This window comes from Hippoglossus stenolepis, chromosome 2 (assembly GCF_022539355.2).
Source record: "Hippoglossus stenolepis isolate QCI-W04-F060 chromosome 2, HSTE1.2, whole genome shotgun sequence".
Classification (NCBI taxonomy): domain Eukaryota; kingdom Metazoa; phylum Chordata; class Actinopteri; order Pleuronectiformes; family Pleuronectidae; genus Hippoglossus; species Hippoglossus stenolepis.
Window position 1 is genome coordinate 8777408 of NC_061484.1, and position 20239 is coordinate 8797646.

The 20239-nt window shown below is 43.8% G+C and overlaps 1 protein-coding gene across 1 annotated transcript; it reads left to right on the forward strand.

Annotated features, from left to right (window-relative positions):
* Nucleotides 1-164: 164 nt before the first annotated feature.
* On the forward strand, nucleotides 165-19713 carry jupa (junction plakoglobin a). The gene is made up of 16 exons (XM_047342947.1): nucleotides 165-345; nucleotides 10623-10670; nucleotides 11133-11294; nucleotides 11410-11657; nucleotides 12158-12396; nucleotides 13140-13341; nucleotides 13696-13840; nucleotides 14011-14114; nucleotides 14231-14569; nucleotides 15029-15181; nucleotides 15730-15849; nucleotides 15933-16083; nucleotides 16637-16758; nucleotides 17032-17071; nucleotides 17903-18023; nucleotides 18625-19713. The coding sequence occupies exons 2-15, from the start codon at nucleotides 10664-10666 to the stop codon at nucleotides 18019-18021; spliced, it is 2151 nt and encodes a 716-aa protein (XP_047198903.1). The 5' UTR covers nucleotides 165-345; nucleotides 10623-10663; the 3' UTR covers nucleotides 18022-18023; nucleotides 18625-19713.
* The last annotated feature ends 526 nt before the right edge of the window (nucleotides 19714-20239 follow it).

Sequence of the window (20239 nt, forward strand, 5' to 3'; positions counted from 1 at the left end):
CAAACTCACCACAACATAAACAAAAACAACCTTTTGTGACTCATTACTTACTGACTCCGGCTGGGAGGTTCCCCAGCAGCACAGTGGTGTGTGTGGAGCGCGGAGCAGGGGCAGGGTGGGGTCGGGCTGATGAAGGCGGAGTCTGGGGCTGAGGTGACGCTTCTTTCCCTCAGTTCAGTCCGGAGCGAATCGAGCAGCAGCAGCAGCAGCAGCAGCACCGAGCGGAGCTGGAGGGAAGAGGACACACACACGCGCACACACACGCACAGAGGAGACTGATCCGTCCTGAGGAAACACAGCACTGACCTGGGATTTAATACCACCTCTCCGTGTGGTTCGACAGGTAAGATTCACTGGATGTGCGTTTTCCTTTCTCCCAGCGTCTTTAAACGCCTCTACGGAGTCTTTGTCACTGTTGATGTTCCTCCTCGTTTTCCTGTGGTCGTTTCTATCCCGCTTCACAGAAAGTGTGAATCCTCACCTGGTTCATTCTGAAAGTGTCCAACTCACCTGGCTGTGAGTCGAACCCTCACTAATCTTCCGTCTGTGGTTGAACCGTGTGTGTGGAGTTCATTTCCGCATGCCTCTCCAACTGGCCCCCGCCGCACCGCCGCGCCGCCGCTGCCGCTCCGCGCCGCTCAAAAGTTTGTTTAATGACCGTAAACTCCCATGTTTTTACCCTTCAAACTATCGGACAGATGTTTAGCAGATGTTTGGCCCCCGGTATCGATCACTCGACGTCACTTGTCAATAGAGGGGCCTGTAAGTTTCTGTGCGCGTGCATGTTGGTGCGTCCGCGTGCGAGAGAAGCTCAGGTCCCTTTTTTTTTTATCAGTATCGTAAAGAGAGTTTTCCTTTGTTCCAGCTAAAGTATAAATATAACAAGTGATATTAAAGATCACTCGAAGTAAAGTTGAAACAATTATTCCAAACAATAGATTGACAGGACATTAATTGGCTTTTTTCTTCTTCGGGAAACTCGATTTATTGTCATTGTTAAGTTAAAATGCCAGAAAATTACGCTTAAATGTAAAAATGTGCTGTTTTTCCTTATTCATCCATAATTTAGTATATATTTATAAATATCAGATTTACAGAGCGATTTATAAAAAGGTTTTTAAAAACCATACTATACTAGAATGGCAGTAGAATGCATACCTCCACCAAGGCCCAACAGTCTCATGAACTCAATCAAGGAGCGTGGAATTATACGCACCTATAGATATCAGTTTCCTACAATTGTTTAATCAAGATCAGCAAATATTTTCTGAGAAATCAGTGAATAAAACAAAAACACCCTATCTCGTAATTTCCTGGATCCGCCCCCTGACACAAACCCATACCACATCCTTCCACCAAGTTACATGGTAATCCGTCCTGTAGGTTTTGCTCTAGTGTTGCCTGTAAACAAACCGACAGACAGACAGGGGTGAGAACATAACCTCAGAACAGAACTCGGTGTTGCAGCCCTAAATAAGTGAGCTTATTGTGTATGGGGGGGAATGAGGGCTAGTTTTCCTGCACATCTGTAATGCATGACAGTGAATATGAATCATAGCCCTTCAAATGTTGCTGGGGGTTACTTTAGCTCCCATCCCCTCCCACTCTGCTGTTCCTGCCAGCATTGATGTCTCCAGGTGTTGCCAAATCTTCCATGATGTCATTACCTTTGCAGATGCTCTGGATTTGACAGAACAGTCGAGCCTGCTTTTGTAAACGCAGGGGGACAATTATCTTTTCATCTGATTTCATGAGTAAATCCACTCCAGTCAGCATCCAGGTGCAATGACTTTTATTTAGTTTTTTTTTCTGCAATAAGTAATTTGCTGTGTCCTCTACCGTCAACTTTAACATCCGAAGTCAAAGTCAAATTGGACATGGGGCACATCAGAATTGGAAGTTGAACCGAGCTTCTGCTTCCCTAAACACTGAGTCACTAAACCTAGTGTTTCATTGTTTGAATTAGTAGCAAGTCGCACCCTGACAAAGCACCGACAACATCTCCAAACAAGCCTGTGGTGGTTTCGGAGACCAACACGTCCAGCTGAGCTCGGTGAATGTGTGTCAGGTTGAATACGACAGGGCGCCAATACTTTCTGCCAGACAGGCCTCACTGAGCTCACCCCGTGCCATCAAGTAGTCCATCGGCCGACAGCGCCCTGGCTGGAAAGCTGTTCCCATCTGGCCTCAGGGAAGAGGGTGAATGGGTGGTGGGATGGCGGTGAGAGAGGGGGGGGGGTGACTTACTGTAGATTTCGCAGCTACAGCTGTGGTTGCGCGCTGATAACCCCCCTGCTTAATTCCCTGATACTGTCCTACATTAGCAGAGCAAGAGGCCAGGAGATCCTTCAGTTTATAAATAGGACTACACTTTCAAAAGGGGATTACTGTATGGAATACACCCTAACCTCTTTGTGTGTCTGGAAGTTTTTTCGGTTTCTGTGGATTCACTGTCTTACCTCGCCTCGGACCGGCGTCCAGTGGTGCATGACTGAGTACTTTCCAGGGGCTCGGTTACAGCCACTTGGTGTGCACGTCGTCCGACCTGCTATGTGTTTGTGTATCACCCTTCTATTGTGTTTTACTGTTCCCATGGAGAGGGAGACGCAGAGAGATAATGTTTCCTGTCAGCGACGATAGGGGTCATTGTGGTTTAAGTCAAAGGGAAGGTAGTGTGACGGCATCAAAATCTCGTTGGGGTTAACTTCCAGAGGCTTAGAAGGAAATTTTCATCAGACAACACCGTCCTTAAGCCAAAGCAGATTTATTCAACCCTGCAGCCTCTAAGACACCCGGTGTTTGATTCCTTATGATTATCTCTGACCAGCAAGAAATCAGTTAATTTACTTTTGTAACCTTTGTAAACTGATGTCTTAAGCTTTAATGTATAAAAGTAAACAGAGCAAGTGCAACCAAGCATTAGATTGAGTCTCATTGTTTAAATAATTGGCAGCATTGTCGGAAAATACGCAGTCATGCAAAAGATTTCTGCAGTCACAGACAAAACATAAAATCAGGAGCCTCCAGCAGAGCGCTGTGGCAAAATGCTGAGCAAGTGAAGCTGGCACTGCCCAGCTGAACACTACCCATGGCAGTCACTGGAATTAATTATTTACCTTCAACAGTTCACGTGGCTGGATCAAATGAGGGCAAGAAAACGTCCCTTACTTAAGATGTCGAAGGCCTAACGGATGTTTCCTCCCATCACTCGCACTTTTAAAGGCTGTTTGAAACTCTGCCAGCTTGGTCATTTCAAGTCAGGTCACATCAGTCTAACAGCACACTGGAAGGAGCTGAATCCGTTTGTTTTCTCCATGAATACATTACCATGGATAATTTTTTCATTACCGTCGACGTATCCAAGCAGGGATGGAGTGAACTAGATTCCAGCACTGACTCAAAAGAGAATGTTTTCACAGTTGGATGATTTGGCTGAGCAGTACTTCTCAGCATAGTGACTCTGATGAGTCCTGTGGTGTCTGTTTTTTCTTCTTCTTCTCCTCCTCCTCCCTGTCCCTTAATTACACTTCAATCTCTCTATGAGAGATTGAGGAAAGTGGGGACCGCAAGGGTGTGGCTGAAAAATGAGAGTAAATCACCAGGGAAGCTCGACGCAACTTGACGTCAGCCTTTCACAGGAAAGTTAATTTTGCCTGTCGTCACTGTTGAGTGAATAATTTCACAACTCGGTTTTTGTTTGTTTTTCTATGGTTTCTTTGGTTTTGGGGGATGTCATGCTGAGTTGTGCAACACTGGGGCCTGTGAATACTTATCAAAACAGCGGATAATCTGAAAAATGCATGGGCGTTTAAACAATCAAGGCTTATTCTTCCTCTTTCAGCATATTTGTTCCTTAAACTTGGACATTTTAGAGGCGTTTCACCTCAAAATAGCTATATATATATATATATACATACATACATCTAAAACAATTGATATGGCTGTTGGCAATACAAGTCACTTAATTTTTAATAAAGCTAGCTTTTCACTCATTTATTTTTGTGATTTCCATGTAGAAGAACAAACGGTGAACTTGTCAGCTGAACTCGCTTTATTCTTCAGGGTCCCTGTAGACGTTTGCGCTGCTCTCCAAAGCACCCTCCTCCCCGCTCCCTCGTGCCTCTAATCTCCCTGAAAAATTAATCATCTGTCACATCGCCTCAGCGCTCAGCCGCACACCGATGCGTATTGGTGGCGGTTCAAAGTTTTTATAAAAAACTCCTGGTCAGGCCTTAAACAGGGCTTTGGATGCAGTGTTGGCCACCAAACTTGGCCCGTGAACAGGCAGAGCCATCTTGATGTGCCTCAGCGTCTTTGGTGGCATCCAGTGGGGACACTTGAGACCCGGTTTCCTTTTCACTATGACAGTAGTCAATGAGACAATGCGGTCAGTCTTTTCCTCTTTACCCCAAACAAAGTAACACAGAAGCTCTCTGTGCCGTATCCGAGACTTGGTTCATCCTCTTCCATCATACCATGGAGCATGAAGGGGGGCACATCCTTCTTACTGTAGGACCAAAGACAAAAACACAGTCCTATAAGCATTCTTTACATCGCAAACGCCAAGAATAAAACGTTTCTAATTTTGGATTCAATAGTTTTTCAAAAAAAGACAAAAGTGGAATCTCCACATCCTCTATGATTCACTTCGGATGACAGTATGTGATATGTGAAGGACAGTTTTGTGAACTTTGTTGTTGTGTATTTTATTGGGATATGCCACACTCTTGTTTTTACTCATTCACTTCTTTATCAGCTTTGTGTAACTTGATCCTGCTCAGTGCTCAGTCACCTCCTCCGAGACAGCTCACATTTCCTTTGATTCACAGCGAGGTCCCACAGAGAGTAAACAGCTTCGTACCAGATTACATTCACAGTACTGCATCCACTGGCCTAATTCAACTCGTATAACAAGTAGCAGCAGTGAATCAAGCGGCCATTATCCATTCTGCTGTTTATTTTATTCATTGGCTGTGGTTGAGTCTGTTATTGGGAATTTTGCTTGATGAGACGAGGAAGGGGGGGCATGCTGTGCTGCATCTGCCACATTAAGACAAACTCAGTTTGTGTGTTGCACAAGTGCACTCCAGCAGTATCTCATTGTCTGTTTCTCTGTGGGCTCTTGGCTTAGCCACGTTGCCATGGTCTGGATTTTATCAACTGCCTGTTACAGTCAATTGACAAATGCTCTCCATTTCTCCCTCGCAACGAGTGAGTGGTTTTATAAAATGTAGAGGTCAAGCTTGTTCCTCATTTTAGTGCATGACGCGATAGAGACAACAAGAGTCTGTCACCATAGTTTCGTAGTCACCATACTTTTGCGTACACAGTTCGTAGGGAGAGTTGTGAAAGTACAGCTTTGCCTAATAAACCTCCCCTCGCTGACCAGACAGCCCCCCAGTGTTTGGTGAGTCAGATAATGTTGACCACCACATCCTGTCACCCATCACAATAAATCCATTAGCTGTGCACCACTTCACATCCTCCCTTATTGATTTTATAACATACCAGCTATCCAGTTAGCCCCCGCTGCCTCCATTGCATCGCCATAACAGCTATTGTTGGACAAGTGGGGGGGGGAAGGGACGTGTGGTTTGTGGACCAGAAAGGTTAGTGAGGGTGTTGAGCTGTATCCCAGTGGGGCGGCTGCACCCCATCTATGCAGAGTGAAGATACAGAGAGCACAATGCAACTGTAGAGGCTCAGCTGGCTGCACTGGTCATTTACGGTGTCGGGAGGATTGGCCTGTGTGAGTGCACGGTGTTGTGTTAAAGCCATGTGGGTGTTTATAGTAAGAGGAGGGTGGGTTGCATGTCAGGGGACATATATGTGACTGTGTGTAGGGCTGGGATATGCTGTATGGTAAATAGTCTGTGTCTGGGCAGATGGTGCAGGAAGCTTTTTACAGATGTGTGGAGACATAATCTGCTTTATTTGCATGTCAAACCTAAACATGACATTAGCAAGCCTGTTAGAAATCACAAGCCCCCAGATGGGGTCACATTTCTACGACAAATCCCCAGTGTTCTGATAACTATGGGAGCGTATAATTAACATAAACAAATAAAACCGCCCTGCTGGCAAAAATGTTTTAGCTCAACATTGTGTGAAATATGCTCATATTTTCTTGCTGAGAGTTACATTAGAGAGAAAATTGTTACCACACTCATGTGACTGTAGATAGGAAGCTACAGCCAGGAGATAGTTTGTTTAACATCAATCTAGGAGCCCATCGGCTAGCGTCTGATGACGGATAAGCCTCTGGGGGCCACTGCCAATATTTTGGGGCTTCCAGTGTAGACAGTGGATGTCTGGGCCCATTCTCTGTTAGCCAGCACTGGTTACAGCTATATGTTTATGAATGCAGATAGATTAAAAAATCGATAGTAAATGCATTTCAGTCAATGTTGCTCTCCACACTGTTTACCTGTTGGCGATCTGCATCTCAAACGTGATTGGTCTAAAAAGCAACCGAAACCAGGAAGTCTCTGGATTCAAAATCATGTCCTTCACCTACAGATTCATATTCAGATGCAGGTAAACTGTGGTTAGCCTAAGGGTTTGAGTGACACATTCTAATTTCCGAACAATGTGACTGTTCAGTTTTTGTAAGGATGACACATATAAATTCTCTATTAATGAGCGTTCGATGTGCTGGTAAGTGCATTTTGTTTATTTTGGAGAGAGCCACACGCGCTGTTTCCATTCCTGCTAAGATAAGATAATGGCAGCTGGCTGTTGCTTAATAGTTACCATACAGACATGAGAGTGACATCCATTTTGTCATTTAGCTCTTGGAAAGAATTCCAGAAAGCATATTTCTCTATAATTTCCAACTATTTCTTTAATTTCGATACCACTTTTGCAAACTTAATCGTCTCAAGCAGGAGTTTAAAAGTCAAGCAGAACAAACGACACAAAGCTGGGGCCGTGTTATTTACACCCCTCCCTGCCAAACAGGCATGCAGCTAAACAACAAATCACTGCAAACACTGCGACGTATATTAGGAGCCGCTCTGGAATACGAGTTCATCTCCAGCCCCCTGGGCCTCTTCCCTGACCTGATTCATTCCTGCTGTGATACAAAGAAGAGCTTAGGCCCACAAAGTCAAAATCTGGCTCGCTGGAATGTTTTTCGTAGCTAGACTTGGTTTGCAGCAGCAGCTAAACTTATTAATTATTTGGAGGATATCCTCAGGAGAATCAAATGTCAGATGTACTGTTGAGCCCCTCTGGCCATAAGGTGTTTTCAGCCTCACCCGCTTTGCTCACCAACACGTTCTGCCGCCACGCCCTTGTTGAGAGCTTGTCACTGCTGGGGAGACACTCCCTGTCTGACATGCCTGTGGGGGCAGGATAGTCAATCTGTTCTCATGACTGACATCCAACTCATCCATTGTCACAATAGCAATTAACTGCTGGTATCTGTTGGTTTTATTAATTTATGAATGAGTCAGAGAGTTACTTTTAGTGTAGCGTTGAAAGTGTAAAATATTACACTTTCTTTTCAGCTCAAGATTGACGGTCAAACACAGGACACATTGAATATACTATGTTAGTGTGGAATGTCACACTGGTGTTTCAGCATCAGGCGCTGAACAGTATCCATCCCTGCTTTTCTGTTTCAACCCGCTAACTGGCTGCTTTCACTGATACGCATTCCTGGTTTTACTGAGCAGGGTTTTTATTTTCTTTTTTTGGAAGAAGCCCACTAAAGTCATCCACAGAGACCGTTGCTAAACAAGATAGTGGGAGGTGGCGGGTGTGAGACGTGTGTTTTCCTGAGGTAAAAGGGGTGGCTTCTATGTTACTGCTGCAAATGTGTGTGTGGGTGGATGGAGGAGGGTGGTGGTAATGACGGTGATGGAGCAAAGTACAGCAGGAGTGAAAGGAGGCATCACTCATTAACTGTAAGGGACCAAAGTCCAGTGAGAAGTGCACAATACAAATAGCAGTACTGAGGAGGGATCAGCAGACTGGGACATTAACCTCAATACTGACTTTTACTTTCACCATACTTCACAAAAACAGATGATTTCTATGCTGTTGGGTTTTTTTTTACTTTTCTGTTTAATTATTTTAAGCCAAAACTTTTGATATTTCTTCTTTGCTTGGACTAAGATCACAAGCACTGTGGGTGAGGCGGGGGGGAAATGGGAAATTATGGGAGAACCCAAGAGGGAAGGACATTTAGCAGTAAACAAGTGAGAATGGCTTCAGACATCAGATGGGTCAGCAGATAACCCCCCCACAGTACAGTGCCTTAGTGGAGTTTCGGTTACCTAGGCGATATGCGGGGCGTGTCGCAGGATTGCAACAGTTGGCTGAACCCGCTGCCTCGCCCAGGAAAACAAAGACTAGCCAAACAGTGTCCCTGATTTACAGAGAGCAGGAAGGTTCTGTGTGGACCCTGTGAATACTGTCTGTTAAAACAAAACGTTCATTCTCCGCATCCACAAGTGGATCAAAAGTATTTTTCAGTCCCGTTTGAAAACACGGAAGTTAAGCTGTGGTGAGCCTGACGCTTGATTTCTCACTGCTATTTGTCTGCCAGTCACTCACCTTCTTGCTGGACAAACCTTACTGCTTGTGTTGAAAACAGGCCACACCTTTTAGTCAGAAGGGAGGGGTTACGCATTGTTCTATTGCGTGCTTGTGAGCATAGTTTCTGTCTGAGGCCTGATGAGTCAGTGTATTATCTGTAAGGTAACATGTAGCTGCAAGCACAGACAGTCCTCTGTGGCCTGGTCCTGCAGGATCTCATGCCAGACTGACTGCAGCTGAAACTCAACTGTGATAGTTAGAGCTAGATGAAGACAAAAGACATGTTGGGACTGAACATCAGGTTCAGGTGAACATATCTTTTGCACATTTGCATATAAGAAGTAAACGGCACTTGGAAGACCAGAGAAAACGTGGCGACAGAGCTGATGATAGACTAATAAGGAACATGTGGTGCACACACTCACACTCACTATTGTCAGTTTCTTCTTCATACAAATTATATGGAAATCAAAGCTCCCTGACGGAGCTACATGATGTGTGCGCGCACATTCTGGTGCCTGGGGGAGAAAAGGTGGGCTGGGCCCACTGAGGGACTGAAACACAACACGAAACAACCTTATGCAAAGCCAGAGGACAAAAAGATGAGGGAGGGGATATTTTACTGTTGCATCACAAACAGCCCCAGTGAAAGGCACAGAGACAAAGCAGTTCATCTTTACACAGATTCCTGGTCCTTGCCTCCAAACAAATTGTTCAACTCCAATTACAGCACTACTCATTTTGTAAGGCTGTGCCTGTGTGAATTCATTCTATGTGGTTTAAACGTAATTTACGTTTTAACAGCTCGTTTTGTGCCAACATAGATGCTTGACATGCTGGATTTGAGCCTCAACTCGTTTTAGAGAAGATGAGCATAGCTTATTCTAGAGAATCAAACTGTGAGGTATAACCAGCTGTCACACAACAGAGCTTCACGGCTTGAACTACTTTCCCTTTCTTTCGGTTGAATCGTTGACTTTGCTGTGTGGAGTGTCGTGGTTCTTCCAGTGCATCTGCAGAAAATGGAAAACGCCCTCTAACGTGTGCGCACACACACACACACACACACACACACAAACACACAAACACACAAACAAAAGCACAAGGCACCCCAGCAACGTGCTCGGCAAAGACTCCTGTCAGTAACATTCAAACATCTGAAAACACTTGTAGCACATTGAATGCATTGTACCATTAGTCACATGTCATATACAGCAGCAGGCATCTATTACAAATGCAGAGCTTTTTTTGTGATGAAGAGGATTTCTGTGGTTGATGATGTGGAAGATAGAAAATGATTTAATGTGGAGATGGAAAACATCCATGAAACGTCTGACAGTTATTTGGTTGTGTGGAGCTGCAGCCAAGGATCATCTGTTTTTTATGTTTGGTCTCTATTTTAATACAAATATGTGCACAGAGGATACAACATAGTTTATTTCATAATTATCATACTTAATATTTTACATGTTATCTTACATTGTCCTGACAGGAAGTAACAGCCTTTTTCTTAATCTTTTGCACAGTCAGTGTCTGGAATTCACATGTTCAAACCAGATTATTTGACTTGATTATTCTACAGTGATCACTTGGATTTGAAATGATAGAAACATATATTTAAGTTTCAGGCATTTCACACACACACACACACACACACTCACAGTAGGTTCCTCACTGGGGTCGAAAACCTGACGAGCAAGTTCCTCAGTGCCATGCGTCAGCAGCAGGCTGCTCCCACGGCTGTATGGGCGGAGGCCTGGGGTGAAAGGTCACCTGGGCTGAGTAGCATTCCTGCCTTACAGCTGTCTCTCCGCTCACTTTGCCTTCTCTCCCCTGTGAGTCGCTGCTGCTGCTCTGTGTTGTCATTTTAAGGTCAGGGTGCAGAGGCTGGGGGTTGAAGGGGGTGTAAGTCTGAGCTGATGAGCTGTCATACTACGTAAAAAACAAGTGACAGTTGTGCAAGAGAGTGAAAACCTCACTGGAACCCAATATGTATTAATTCATGAGAAAATGTAGATATGTAGTGAAGCCAACCATTGTCCAATTCTGACTTAAGCTTTTTTTCTTTTTTTTGCAGGTTTTTTTTTTGTTGTGGTGAGAACAGGAGGCAAGGATAACCATGGAAAGTAAGTGTATCACTCATGTCGTATATCATGTTGCTCCCTTTTCCCTCTTCCTCCTTTTTGTTGGTAATTTTATTTGAACAATATAGACATTTTATGTTGATTTTTTTATTTTTATTAATTCTTGGTCCACTTTTGTTGAGATCACCTTCTTCTCCAGCTTTAAGAGGAGAGTCGGTTAAATATTTTCTTCATGACCCTTCCGACTTCCAGCTATTGTATTGATGTGTTTATACTGAGGTCACTTCCTTGTCCTCCTTTATTTGGCTTTGAAGAAAAACAGTCGTCCTTCGTTAGAAAATGGGGGAGAAAATTGGAATATGGATTAATAATGTTGAATTACCCCCAAAATATATTCAAAGCTACCACCGTATCTGGATCACACCTGTTAAAGAAATGACTGTTGAATAATGATTTAGTCCAATATTTCTGACGTCCCACAATTCCTGTCTTTGTGCTTGGTAGTGGGTGATCTTGATGGCATGGTGAAGGTGGCAAAGTGGCAGGACACAATGTATGGCATAGACTCGGGCATCCAGTCCGGAGCCAACACAGTCAAAGACGACGACGATTACACCACCACCAAGCACTACACCATGACCACCACTGTCACCAGTGATCAGCCTGGTAAGTCTTAAAACAAGGGTCAATATGCAGACATATAAATGCATATATTACACCTTTTGTCAAAATTACACATGGTCTGTTTTATAATGGTCATCTCACTTCTCCTTAACTGTAGAAACCCAGTACAGTCTAACCAGAGCTCAGCGGGTGCGGGCTGCAATGTTCCCAGAGACGTTGGAAGAAGGCATGACCATCTTGTCGACTCAGACGGACCCTGCCCAGATGACAAACGTCCAGCGGCTGGCAGAGCCCTCCCAGATGCTCAAGACCGCCATCATCCATCTGATCAACTACCAAGATGACGCCGAGCTGGCCACACGCGCTGTGCCCGAGCTCACCAAACTGCTCAACGATGAAGACCAGGTGATGAAGGGAGAATGTCTGAACTCGTGCTCCTGCAGAGGTTTTTCGACAGGACTATTTCTTCACCTGGCATAGTGACGACAAGAGTTTAGGAAATGACCGCACCCGGTTTATACTAAGCTAAGCTAACAGACTGTTTGCTGTAGCTTCATGTTCATCAATCCTCTCTTTTCACTCTGCAAGAAAGCTAATGAAAGTAAACAAGAAAGCAAGAATGTAAACCATTAATTAATTATTTCTGAATGAATCATCACATCTATCATAGATTAAAGGAATACTTCCACATTTGAAAGTGGAAGTATTCCTTCAATCAACAACAGATGATAAGTCAATTAATTGTTCACATATTTTTTTTTAATTACTTTGGAGTAAAATATTTTGGAGTTTTTTTTTAATTGATTTACACTGAAAATATTATCACGCTATCATTTAAAAAAGGCGGTAACTTAAATTTCCACCAGTAAAAAAATAACTCCTCTTTTCCCCACATCTTTCACCAGGTGGTGGTCGGCAAGGCCGCGCAGATTGTCAACCAGCTTACACGCAAAGAGGCATCTCGCCGCGCGCTGATGCAGTCCCCTCAGATGGTGGCGGCAGTGGTGCGGGCCATGCAAAACACAAGTGACATGGAGACCGCACGGGCCACCGCCAGCATCCTCCACAACCTGTCCCACCAGAGAGAGGGCCTGCTCTCCATCTTCAAGTCTGGAGGCATCCCTGCTCTTGTTCGCATGCTCAGGTGAGCAAATTATATTCTAGATTTCACCTAACCACACTTTGACATTACAGTCATATTTTTTTTATATAAATGTTGAATAATGTGCCCTTTGTTTTAGTTGGGGTATGAAAGGGGGCAATGTCGGTTCCATTTTTAGGCCCATTTTGCTGAAACTAATCCTTGTTTAAACATGTTACACACAGACCCTGAAGTCATGTTGAATCACTTTCCAGCGCAGCTTCAGTGCTGTTCAGTTGAGGAAGAAAACAAGCACTTCTCACTCACCAGTTTGTACTGACATCTAGTTGATGCAGCAGGCACATTCTTGGGCTACATCCATACCACTACATTTTCGTTTGAATACACATGAACTCTGCTACGGATACGTCTGTCGTCCACACTACTATGGAGTTTAATATCCTTTGTTTGTTTGAAAACTCCAAGGCTGCATTTTTGGTCTGGACGGGCAGAAACGGAGACGTTTGGAAACAATTACGTAGACTCTCACAACCGCTTGCTGATTGGGTCTTTTCAGTCGAGATCACATGACCGCCTTCCTGAAGAAAACAACCAGCAGTAGCCTCGGCTTCCAGTGTAGAACGCAGCATGGAGACTCGTGTAGAAAAGAAGAAACTCATGCTAAAGCTAGTTAGTTAGTATCTAACAGTGAGCTTATCCAATGGGGAGAGTGTTCATATGTGTGGCTACATGGTGTGCCATTGGTTTTGTGATACACTCTCATCCCACCTGTTTCTCTCCACCAGTTCTCCCATGGAGTCTGTGCTCTTCTACGCCATCACCACGCTCCACAACCTGCTGCTGCACCAGGAGGGAGCTAAGATGGCCGTGCGTCTGGCTGATGGCCTGCAGAGGATGGTTCCCCTGCTGAAGAAGAGCAACCCCAAGTTCCTGGCCATCACCACCGACTGTCTGCAGCTTCTGTCCTACGGCAACCAGGAGAGCAAGGTGTGTGTGGAGTTTGTGAATGTGAAATAGTAGCTGGTACAACAGCTCTTACGTGAGACGTTGAAGTTGTTCTGCTTGTGTGTACACGTTTTGTTGTGGGTGCGGCATGTGAACAGAGTTGTTCAGGTGCTGGAACAGAGAGGGTGTGGTTGTAGTTATTTGTTAAGAGTAGTAAAATGAGAGGATTAACTATCTGTAGTGATAATCTGCCTGGACAAGTCACGGCTTTGCTAAAAGTGGTGCGTTGTGAAACGTAAGGGGTTATTTCACAAAGGGTACCTGGAGATTAAAAAGTAAAAGTTGTTCTCCCGTAATCTGCTCCTTGCATACTCACACAGTTCCTGTGTTTCACAGCTGATCATCCTGGCCAACGGTGGTCCTGAGGGTCTAGTTCACATCATGAGAAACTACAGCTATGAGAAGCTGCTGTGGACCACAAGCCGTGTGCTCAAAGTGCTTTCTGTGTGCCCCAGCAACAAACCCGCCATTGTGGAGGCTGGTATGTGATATGTGTTTTCTCTGTCAGCACACACCTGTGAGTACAAAGCAGTCATACAGGTGTGGCAACTTTTTCTTCCCTGTAAAGTGGCTGTTGGCCTCTTGTCAACCACAGCACAGCATGACAGCACGCTTTATGAGATGTTGCTGAGTTATTCTCTGACCCTGCAGGTGGGATGCAGGCTCTGGGAAACCACCTCACAGGTTCCAGCCAGCGTCTGATGCAAAACTGCCTGTGGACACTCAGGAACCTGTCGGACGCTGCTACCAAGCAGGTACACATTTACTGATCATATTAACTTGTCTTCCTCTTTTTTTTTTTTCAGAATTGTTTTGTTTCCCTTATTTAAAAACACAGAACTGTCTGTAACCACTGTGTTACTGTTTTCAGGAGGGTATGGACAGCCTGCTGCAGGAGCTGGTGGGCCTGCTCAGCTCAGATGACATCAACATGCTAACGTGTGCCACCGGCATCCTGTCTAACCTCACATGCAACAACGCCCACAATAAAACCCTGGTCACCCAGACCAATGGGGTCGAGGCACTGATCCACGCCATACTGCGCGCTGGTGAGAAGGAGGATGTGACCGAACCTGCCGTGTGCGCCCTGCGCCACCTGACTTCACGGCACCAGAATGCCGAGATGGCACAGAATGCTGTGAGGAATCACTACGGCATCCCCGCCATCGTCAAGCTGCTCAACCAGCCCTACTACTGGCCCGTCATCAAGGTAGAGTGAGGGAGGGTGAGAGGGCGAAGGGACTAGACTGGAGAAATGTGCTGCTAAAGAGATGATGTGTGGTGGTTTCAGGAAGATGTGGGAAAGGGTGGTAGACTGCAAAGCAGGGCATTTGAGGAAAATTTAAGTGAATGACGTTGAGGAGTCATTGGTTTGTTCCGAAGATGAGAATGGGGGGGAATGGGGAGAAGTGGACAGATGGTCAAAGAGGATGGCAGATAGGGAAGAAAGCCAGAGCCCCAGTCTGCCCAAAAGAGCATGAAGTGCTCATGACAGCAGGAACAGTATGTTTTACAGAACCAGACTTTAGATGGGAAACATGACATTACAAAAATTGTTACATTTATCGACTTCAAGTCTTAAAGTTGTTTGTTAGCTTAGTTTTATTTGTGCACCTGTAACAGTGAACAGTATCGTGATCGTATCTTTGCATCTGCTCCCTATCCAAAGGCTGCGGTCGGCCTGATCCGTAACCTGGCCCTCTGCCCAGAGAACCAGGCCCCTCTGAGGGACGCGGGATCCATCCCCTGCCTCGTCAACCTGCTGCTCAAAGCTCACCAGGACGCGCAGAAACATGGCTCATCTGCCCAGCAGACATACCAGGTACATGACAGGCTAATGTCAAAGGATGCTTATCATCACTGTGTGCCTTTTAAGAGATACTGCACTTAAATGTGTTTTTTTGAGCCGTAAAATAACTGATTGGTTTGTTTTTTGATGAAATACATTAATTCTGGTTTTAAAATCACATGTATTACAAAATAAAATAACAATCTACATTTAAAGGTTGAACATTGCTCATAATGCCACCTAGTGTTTCAAACCGTCTTAGACCTGCCAGGGCCGATAGATTCAACCATTTGGTGGCATCTCTATGTCATGACATTTTAATATATTTGAAAAGGTTAACACCCGCAAATCAGAGGTAGGCAGCCCCCACATCACCAACGACTGCTCGTGGGTGGGATTCTGGAAAGCTGCGCTAATTTTTAAAATCTATGCTGAAACTAAACCCGCAAACCAACATGTGGTCCACCAATCAGAGACGTCCCCCATCCTCAGCCAAGGCCTTGGGATGAAATTATAGTTTTAGGGTTAGTGGAAATTAGTAGTTTTATTCATATTTCTATTGTGTTCATATTTGTTCTCAGGATGGAGTGAGGATGGAGGAGATTGTTGAGGGCTGCACAGGAGCACTGCACATCCTGGCCAGAGATCCCATCAACAGAGCAGAGATCGCCAACATGCAGACTATTCCGCTCTTTGTGCAGGTAAGACGCCGTCAGTGTCTCGATAGTTAACTTGATTATTTTGGTTTCGTTTTTTAATTAATACTAATTTTCTTCCTCCTCAGCTGCTCTACTCTCCAGTGGACAACGTGAAGCGTGTGGCGGCTGGCATCCTGTGCGAGCTGGCCCTGGACAAACCATCAGCAGAGGTCATCGACAGCGAGGGAGCGTCGGCTCCACTGATGGAGCTGCTGCACTCCAATAACGAGGGCATTGGTAGGACCTCCAGATAATGTGCTGTGATTAGCTTACTGTAATGTAGCATGGAGTCATATTTAAAGTGCTGTTCTCTCTCTAAGTGCAGTTTGCCGGTACTTGCACTGGACATGACTGTGTCCACTTAGTCCTAGTCCCTTTAATTTTACTTCAGAAACATTTCAGAATGAGATAATGATGTCAACATTAAAAGTAAACAACACAAACATTTAATTAGGGTCAGTGTCAAACTCTCAGTTTGACTGAAATGTTAAAATACTTACCACAAACGTATTATTTAACATGACGCATTCAGCAGTTTGTTTTACATTTACAACTAATTGAAAGATGCTTATTTAAATATTGACCTGTTTCTTATCTCATTGTTGTTTTTTATCTTACTGTCAATTTCTTGCCAAGTTTTGGACAAGAAGATAAATACAACTCTTGAGTGTGCAGTAAATATGAAACCACCCAAAGTTATCTTAGCTTAGCTAGCATAAACATTTAGGTTTTGAAGGGATTAAACCATTTTTGTACACCGCTGAATGTGTCCTGCTCTGTTTCCCCTCAGCTACATATGCTGCAGCTGTGCTCTTCAGAATCTCCGAGGACAAGAACCTTGACTACAAGAAGCGAGTGTCTGTGGAACTCACACACTCTCTGTTCAGACACGACGCCCAGGCCTGGGAGATGGTGAGTGTCTGGCGCCCTCCGCTGATACGAGAGCTCAACCTTAAAAGTTGATTTTGAGACATTTGTTTATTGCCTTTAATTTCTTTTTCAATTATTATATAACAAAAGCAAGACTAAGGATTGTATAGGACTGGACATGAAGTAAAGTAAATTTAAGAAACGGACTCTTTGTAATAAAATATATTAAAAATGATGCTCTGAGGACTATTAATAAGCTTTCTATATACAAGTTGTCGGTTTTATGTGACCTCTGCTCTCTTTTGACCTCTGCAGGCCCACAACAGTGTCCCCATGGAAGCAAACTATACAGATGGTGAGTAATTATGGCTGAAATGTGCACAAGCAGCACTAGGTCACTGCACCACATGGTGTTAACATGCTGTCATGTATTAGCAGGTTGACTCCAGGCTGCTGCTCATTTACCACCATCGTTTGGTCGTCAGACTAGTTAAAATTACTCAGTAACTCAAATTACACAGGCCTACATTACATAGATTTCAGTTCTCCTTGTAACTTTCATTTCCTCCTCAAATCAATCATTACTTTGGCCTCTACCGTCTGTTCAGTTTCACAATTCGTTGCTTTCTTTTTCTCTTGTCACATTTCACCAGATGATCCAAATAGATGTATCACACGTTACTACGTAGCCTAATTCTTTTCTCACTTACCTCAGACTTTTCTTTCATCTTAGAAAAGTTCTTATTCTTTATTCGGTCTTTTTTCTCTCAGCACATCCCAACCTATCCCTCATTGCCAAGTCTGTCTAACAGCTTTTCTCTCCATCAAGCTCCACCCTGGTGTTTCCATATCTGTGTTTGCATCGTTCAGATCTTTCTCTTAATTCCTGTTCTTTCCGTCTCTTGGCTTTTCTCCTTTTATGGCGTTGGTATTTTCTGTCTCCTACTCTGTGCAGCAGGACTCAGAGAAAAGGGATCAGCTTCTCCTCTATGATCAAAATGTTTCAGAGATCTGCCTAAAATGTGTAGAAATGTTGATGTTTTCCAGTCGCATGTTCAGTTTTCTAACAAGCAGTGACAACAGCAGTAAATAAACCCTCAGACTATGCTACGCAGGAAGCTAAATGACATAATCAGTTGGTCCTGTATATAACTTGTGAAAAAACTAATTTTGCTATCTCTTGCAGAGCTGGATGGTGGTTTCCAGGGTTACGGGGGATATCCAGCTGACATGGAAGGCATGGGGGGAAATATGATGCCTGATGAATACGCAAGCACCTTCGAGAGACAGCAGTACCCTTATTAAAGGTCAGCACATGCTTGGATTGTTCCTCGGCCTATCAGGACACTTTGGTCATAACTTTCTTGGTCTTTGTCATTAATGTTACTGAGCACAATGCAAAACCAGAATCAAAAACAATCCGTAGTTGGTATTTATTATGAGTTTGGTGTGGTGTGATCACATTTGATTGACAGTGACCTGGAAACAAACAAACAGTCCTTTTATTTTTTCCCATTGATTCAAATGCTTTATTCAACAACTAGAATGGGATGGTCAGAGTTCATACCTCCGCCAGGGCCCAACAGTCTCCTTAAATCCAATCAAGCCGCACCACACTGCACTAACTCATCGATATCAGTTTCCTAAATATGCCAGATTTTTTATTTATTCCCTGGATCCTCTTCCTGATCACATACCACCTGAACACATACCACACCTTTCCACCGAGTTTCATGGTAATCTGTCTCATGTAATCTTGCTCGCAAACAAACAGACAGGGGTGAAAACATTGGCGGAGGTAATTAGGTGATGTCACATGATGAGGAGGACAAAGGTCTGCTGATAACATAGTAAAATTGAACAATATAACTAACCCTAACCCTTTTTCTTTCTCTCATCTTCTTATAGACGCAGAAGAAAGAGAGAAGTGACAGAGGAGGTGACATTGGACATAATGGGACAAAGAAGAAGAGAATATAGAGATTCCAGTAGAGATGCTTCCCTCTGCTCTCAGCCTGATGTAATATATGCAATTATCACCGAGTATGGACTCATAATCTTAACAGGGCTCTACTTTGTTTTATAGCCTAATTTTTCTGATTATAATTCTGACGATGGCAAAGCTTGTAGGTTTCTGTTAGAGAACCTTCTGAGAGTGTGTGTGTGTGTGTGTGTGTGTGTGTGTGTGTGTGCAAGTGAGTATGTGTGTGAGAGAGCGTGTGTTTGTGCTTTTGGGTGGGTATTCTATGCCAAAGAGATTTTATTTTGTGACGATAATCATGTAGCTTCCTTTTTTTTTTTCTTTTCTTTTTTTTATAAGAAAAAGAAACAAAAAAAACAGAATAATAGTTGAAAACACTGCCAGAGGTGGCTCAACGTGCTCGGTGCACCTGCTCACCGCTCTTTCTTTCTTTTCTTTTCTTAATGCCTTTGTAACGGACGCTGCTGTCTATGCTGTGGTTTTGACGCTATATTCTGTCAACTTTCTCTGCCGCTGTGACCCAGGAGTCGCAGAAGAGTTGGTTAACACAGAGTCGTTCTTCTTCTCGGGCACTAATTCAGTAGGAGTGAACAAACAGGGGGGGGTGTGGATGTCGTGGATAGATGCGTGAGAGAGCAGTGTAGGGCTGCACCCACTGTGACGTCATCAGCTGAAATGTGGATTATTAAGTCAACAAGATGGTTGTCCGTGTTTTTTATGAATTGTTTCTCATCTTTTATAAGTTATTTACTGGGAAAGGTTCACATTACCAGAATATTAACATACGTTTGATTAGAAACTGAACTTAAAGAGGTGATCTTTTGTGACTATAATGATTAGCAGGACAACAGTGTGGGTAACGTGTTTTTAAAGACTTGTCTAACAGATGAGATAGTGTAGTTGGGGACGGCCCTACAGCTAGAGAAAAAACTACTGACAGGGAAATTTGTCTTTCTACTTAATAAGAGTTTTTACTGAAATTTTGTTTAATAAAAATAAAGGATATATTAAGCATATTATTGTGTCCATGTTTATTAAATGTTCTATCTGTTTCTAGCCTTTGCAGATACACTGCTCCACCGGTGCAACACTCAGGCCTTGGTATTTGTACCTAGTTTGGTCTGTTTCTATCTGTGCAAAACATAATATTTATGAAGCTAAGCTAAATTCAGTTCCTATACTATGCAGCCCCACTTTCTTTCAACCTTGATGCATGGCAAGGAATTTAGCTCCTGATGGAGCTATCTCAGTATAACTGACATAGAACTGGTGCAGACCTGTAGCTCCTCCGCCCACCTCTACTACTACTACTACTACTACTACTACTACTACTACTACAGGCCTTTTATTCCCTGTTTGTCAAAAGGGAAAGAAAAACAGCTTTGCACCTCTGTAAAATTTCAAAAGTTAACATTCAACTCCTCCATCCATTCTCCATTTTTTTATTTTTTTGACTGGATTCTGTTTTTTTTATTTTCCAGACATGTTTCTTGCCAGCTTATCCCACATTCATAACTGGTAACTTCAGATTTGTACGTTATT

What these genes read in the sequence shown, in the direction of transcription:
- jupa (XM_047342947.1), top strand. An exon ending in ACGGCAACCAGGAGAGCAAG is followed by an intron (nt 13,342 to 13,695) that starts GTGTGTGTGGAG and finishes TGTGTTTCACAG; the next exon opens with CTGATCATCCTGGCCAACGG. An exon ending in ACGCCCAGGCCTGGGAGATG is followed by an intron (nt 16,759 to 17,031) that starts GTGAGTGTCTGG and finishes TGACCTCTGCAG; the next exon opens with GCCCACAACAGTGTCCCCAT.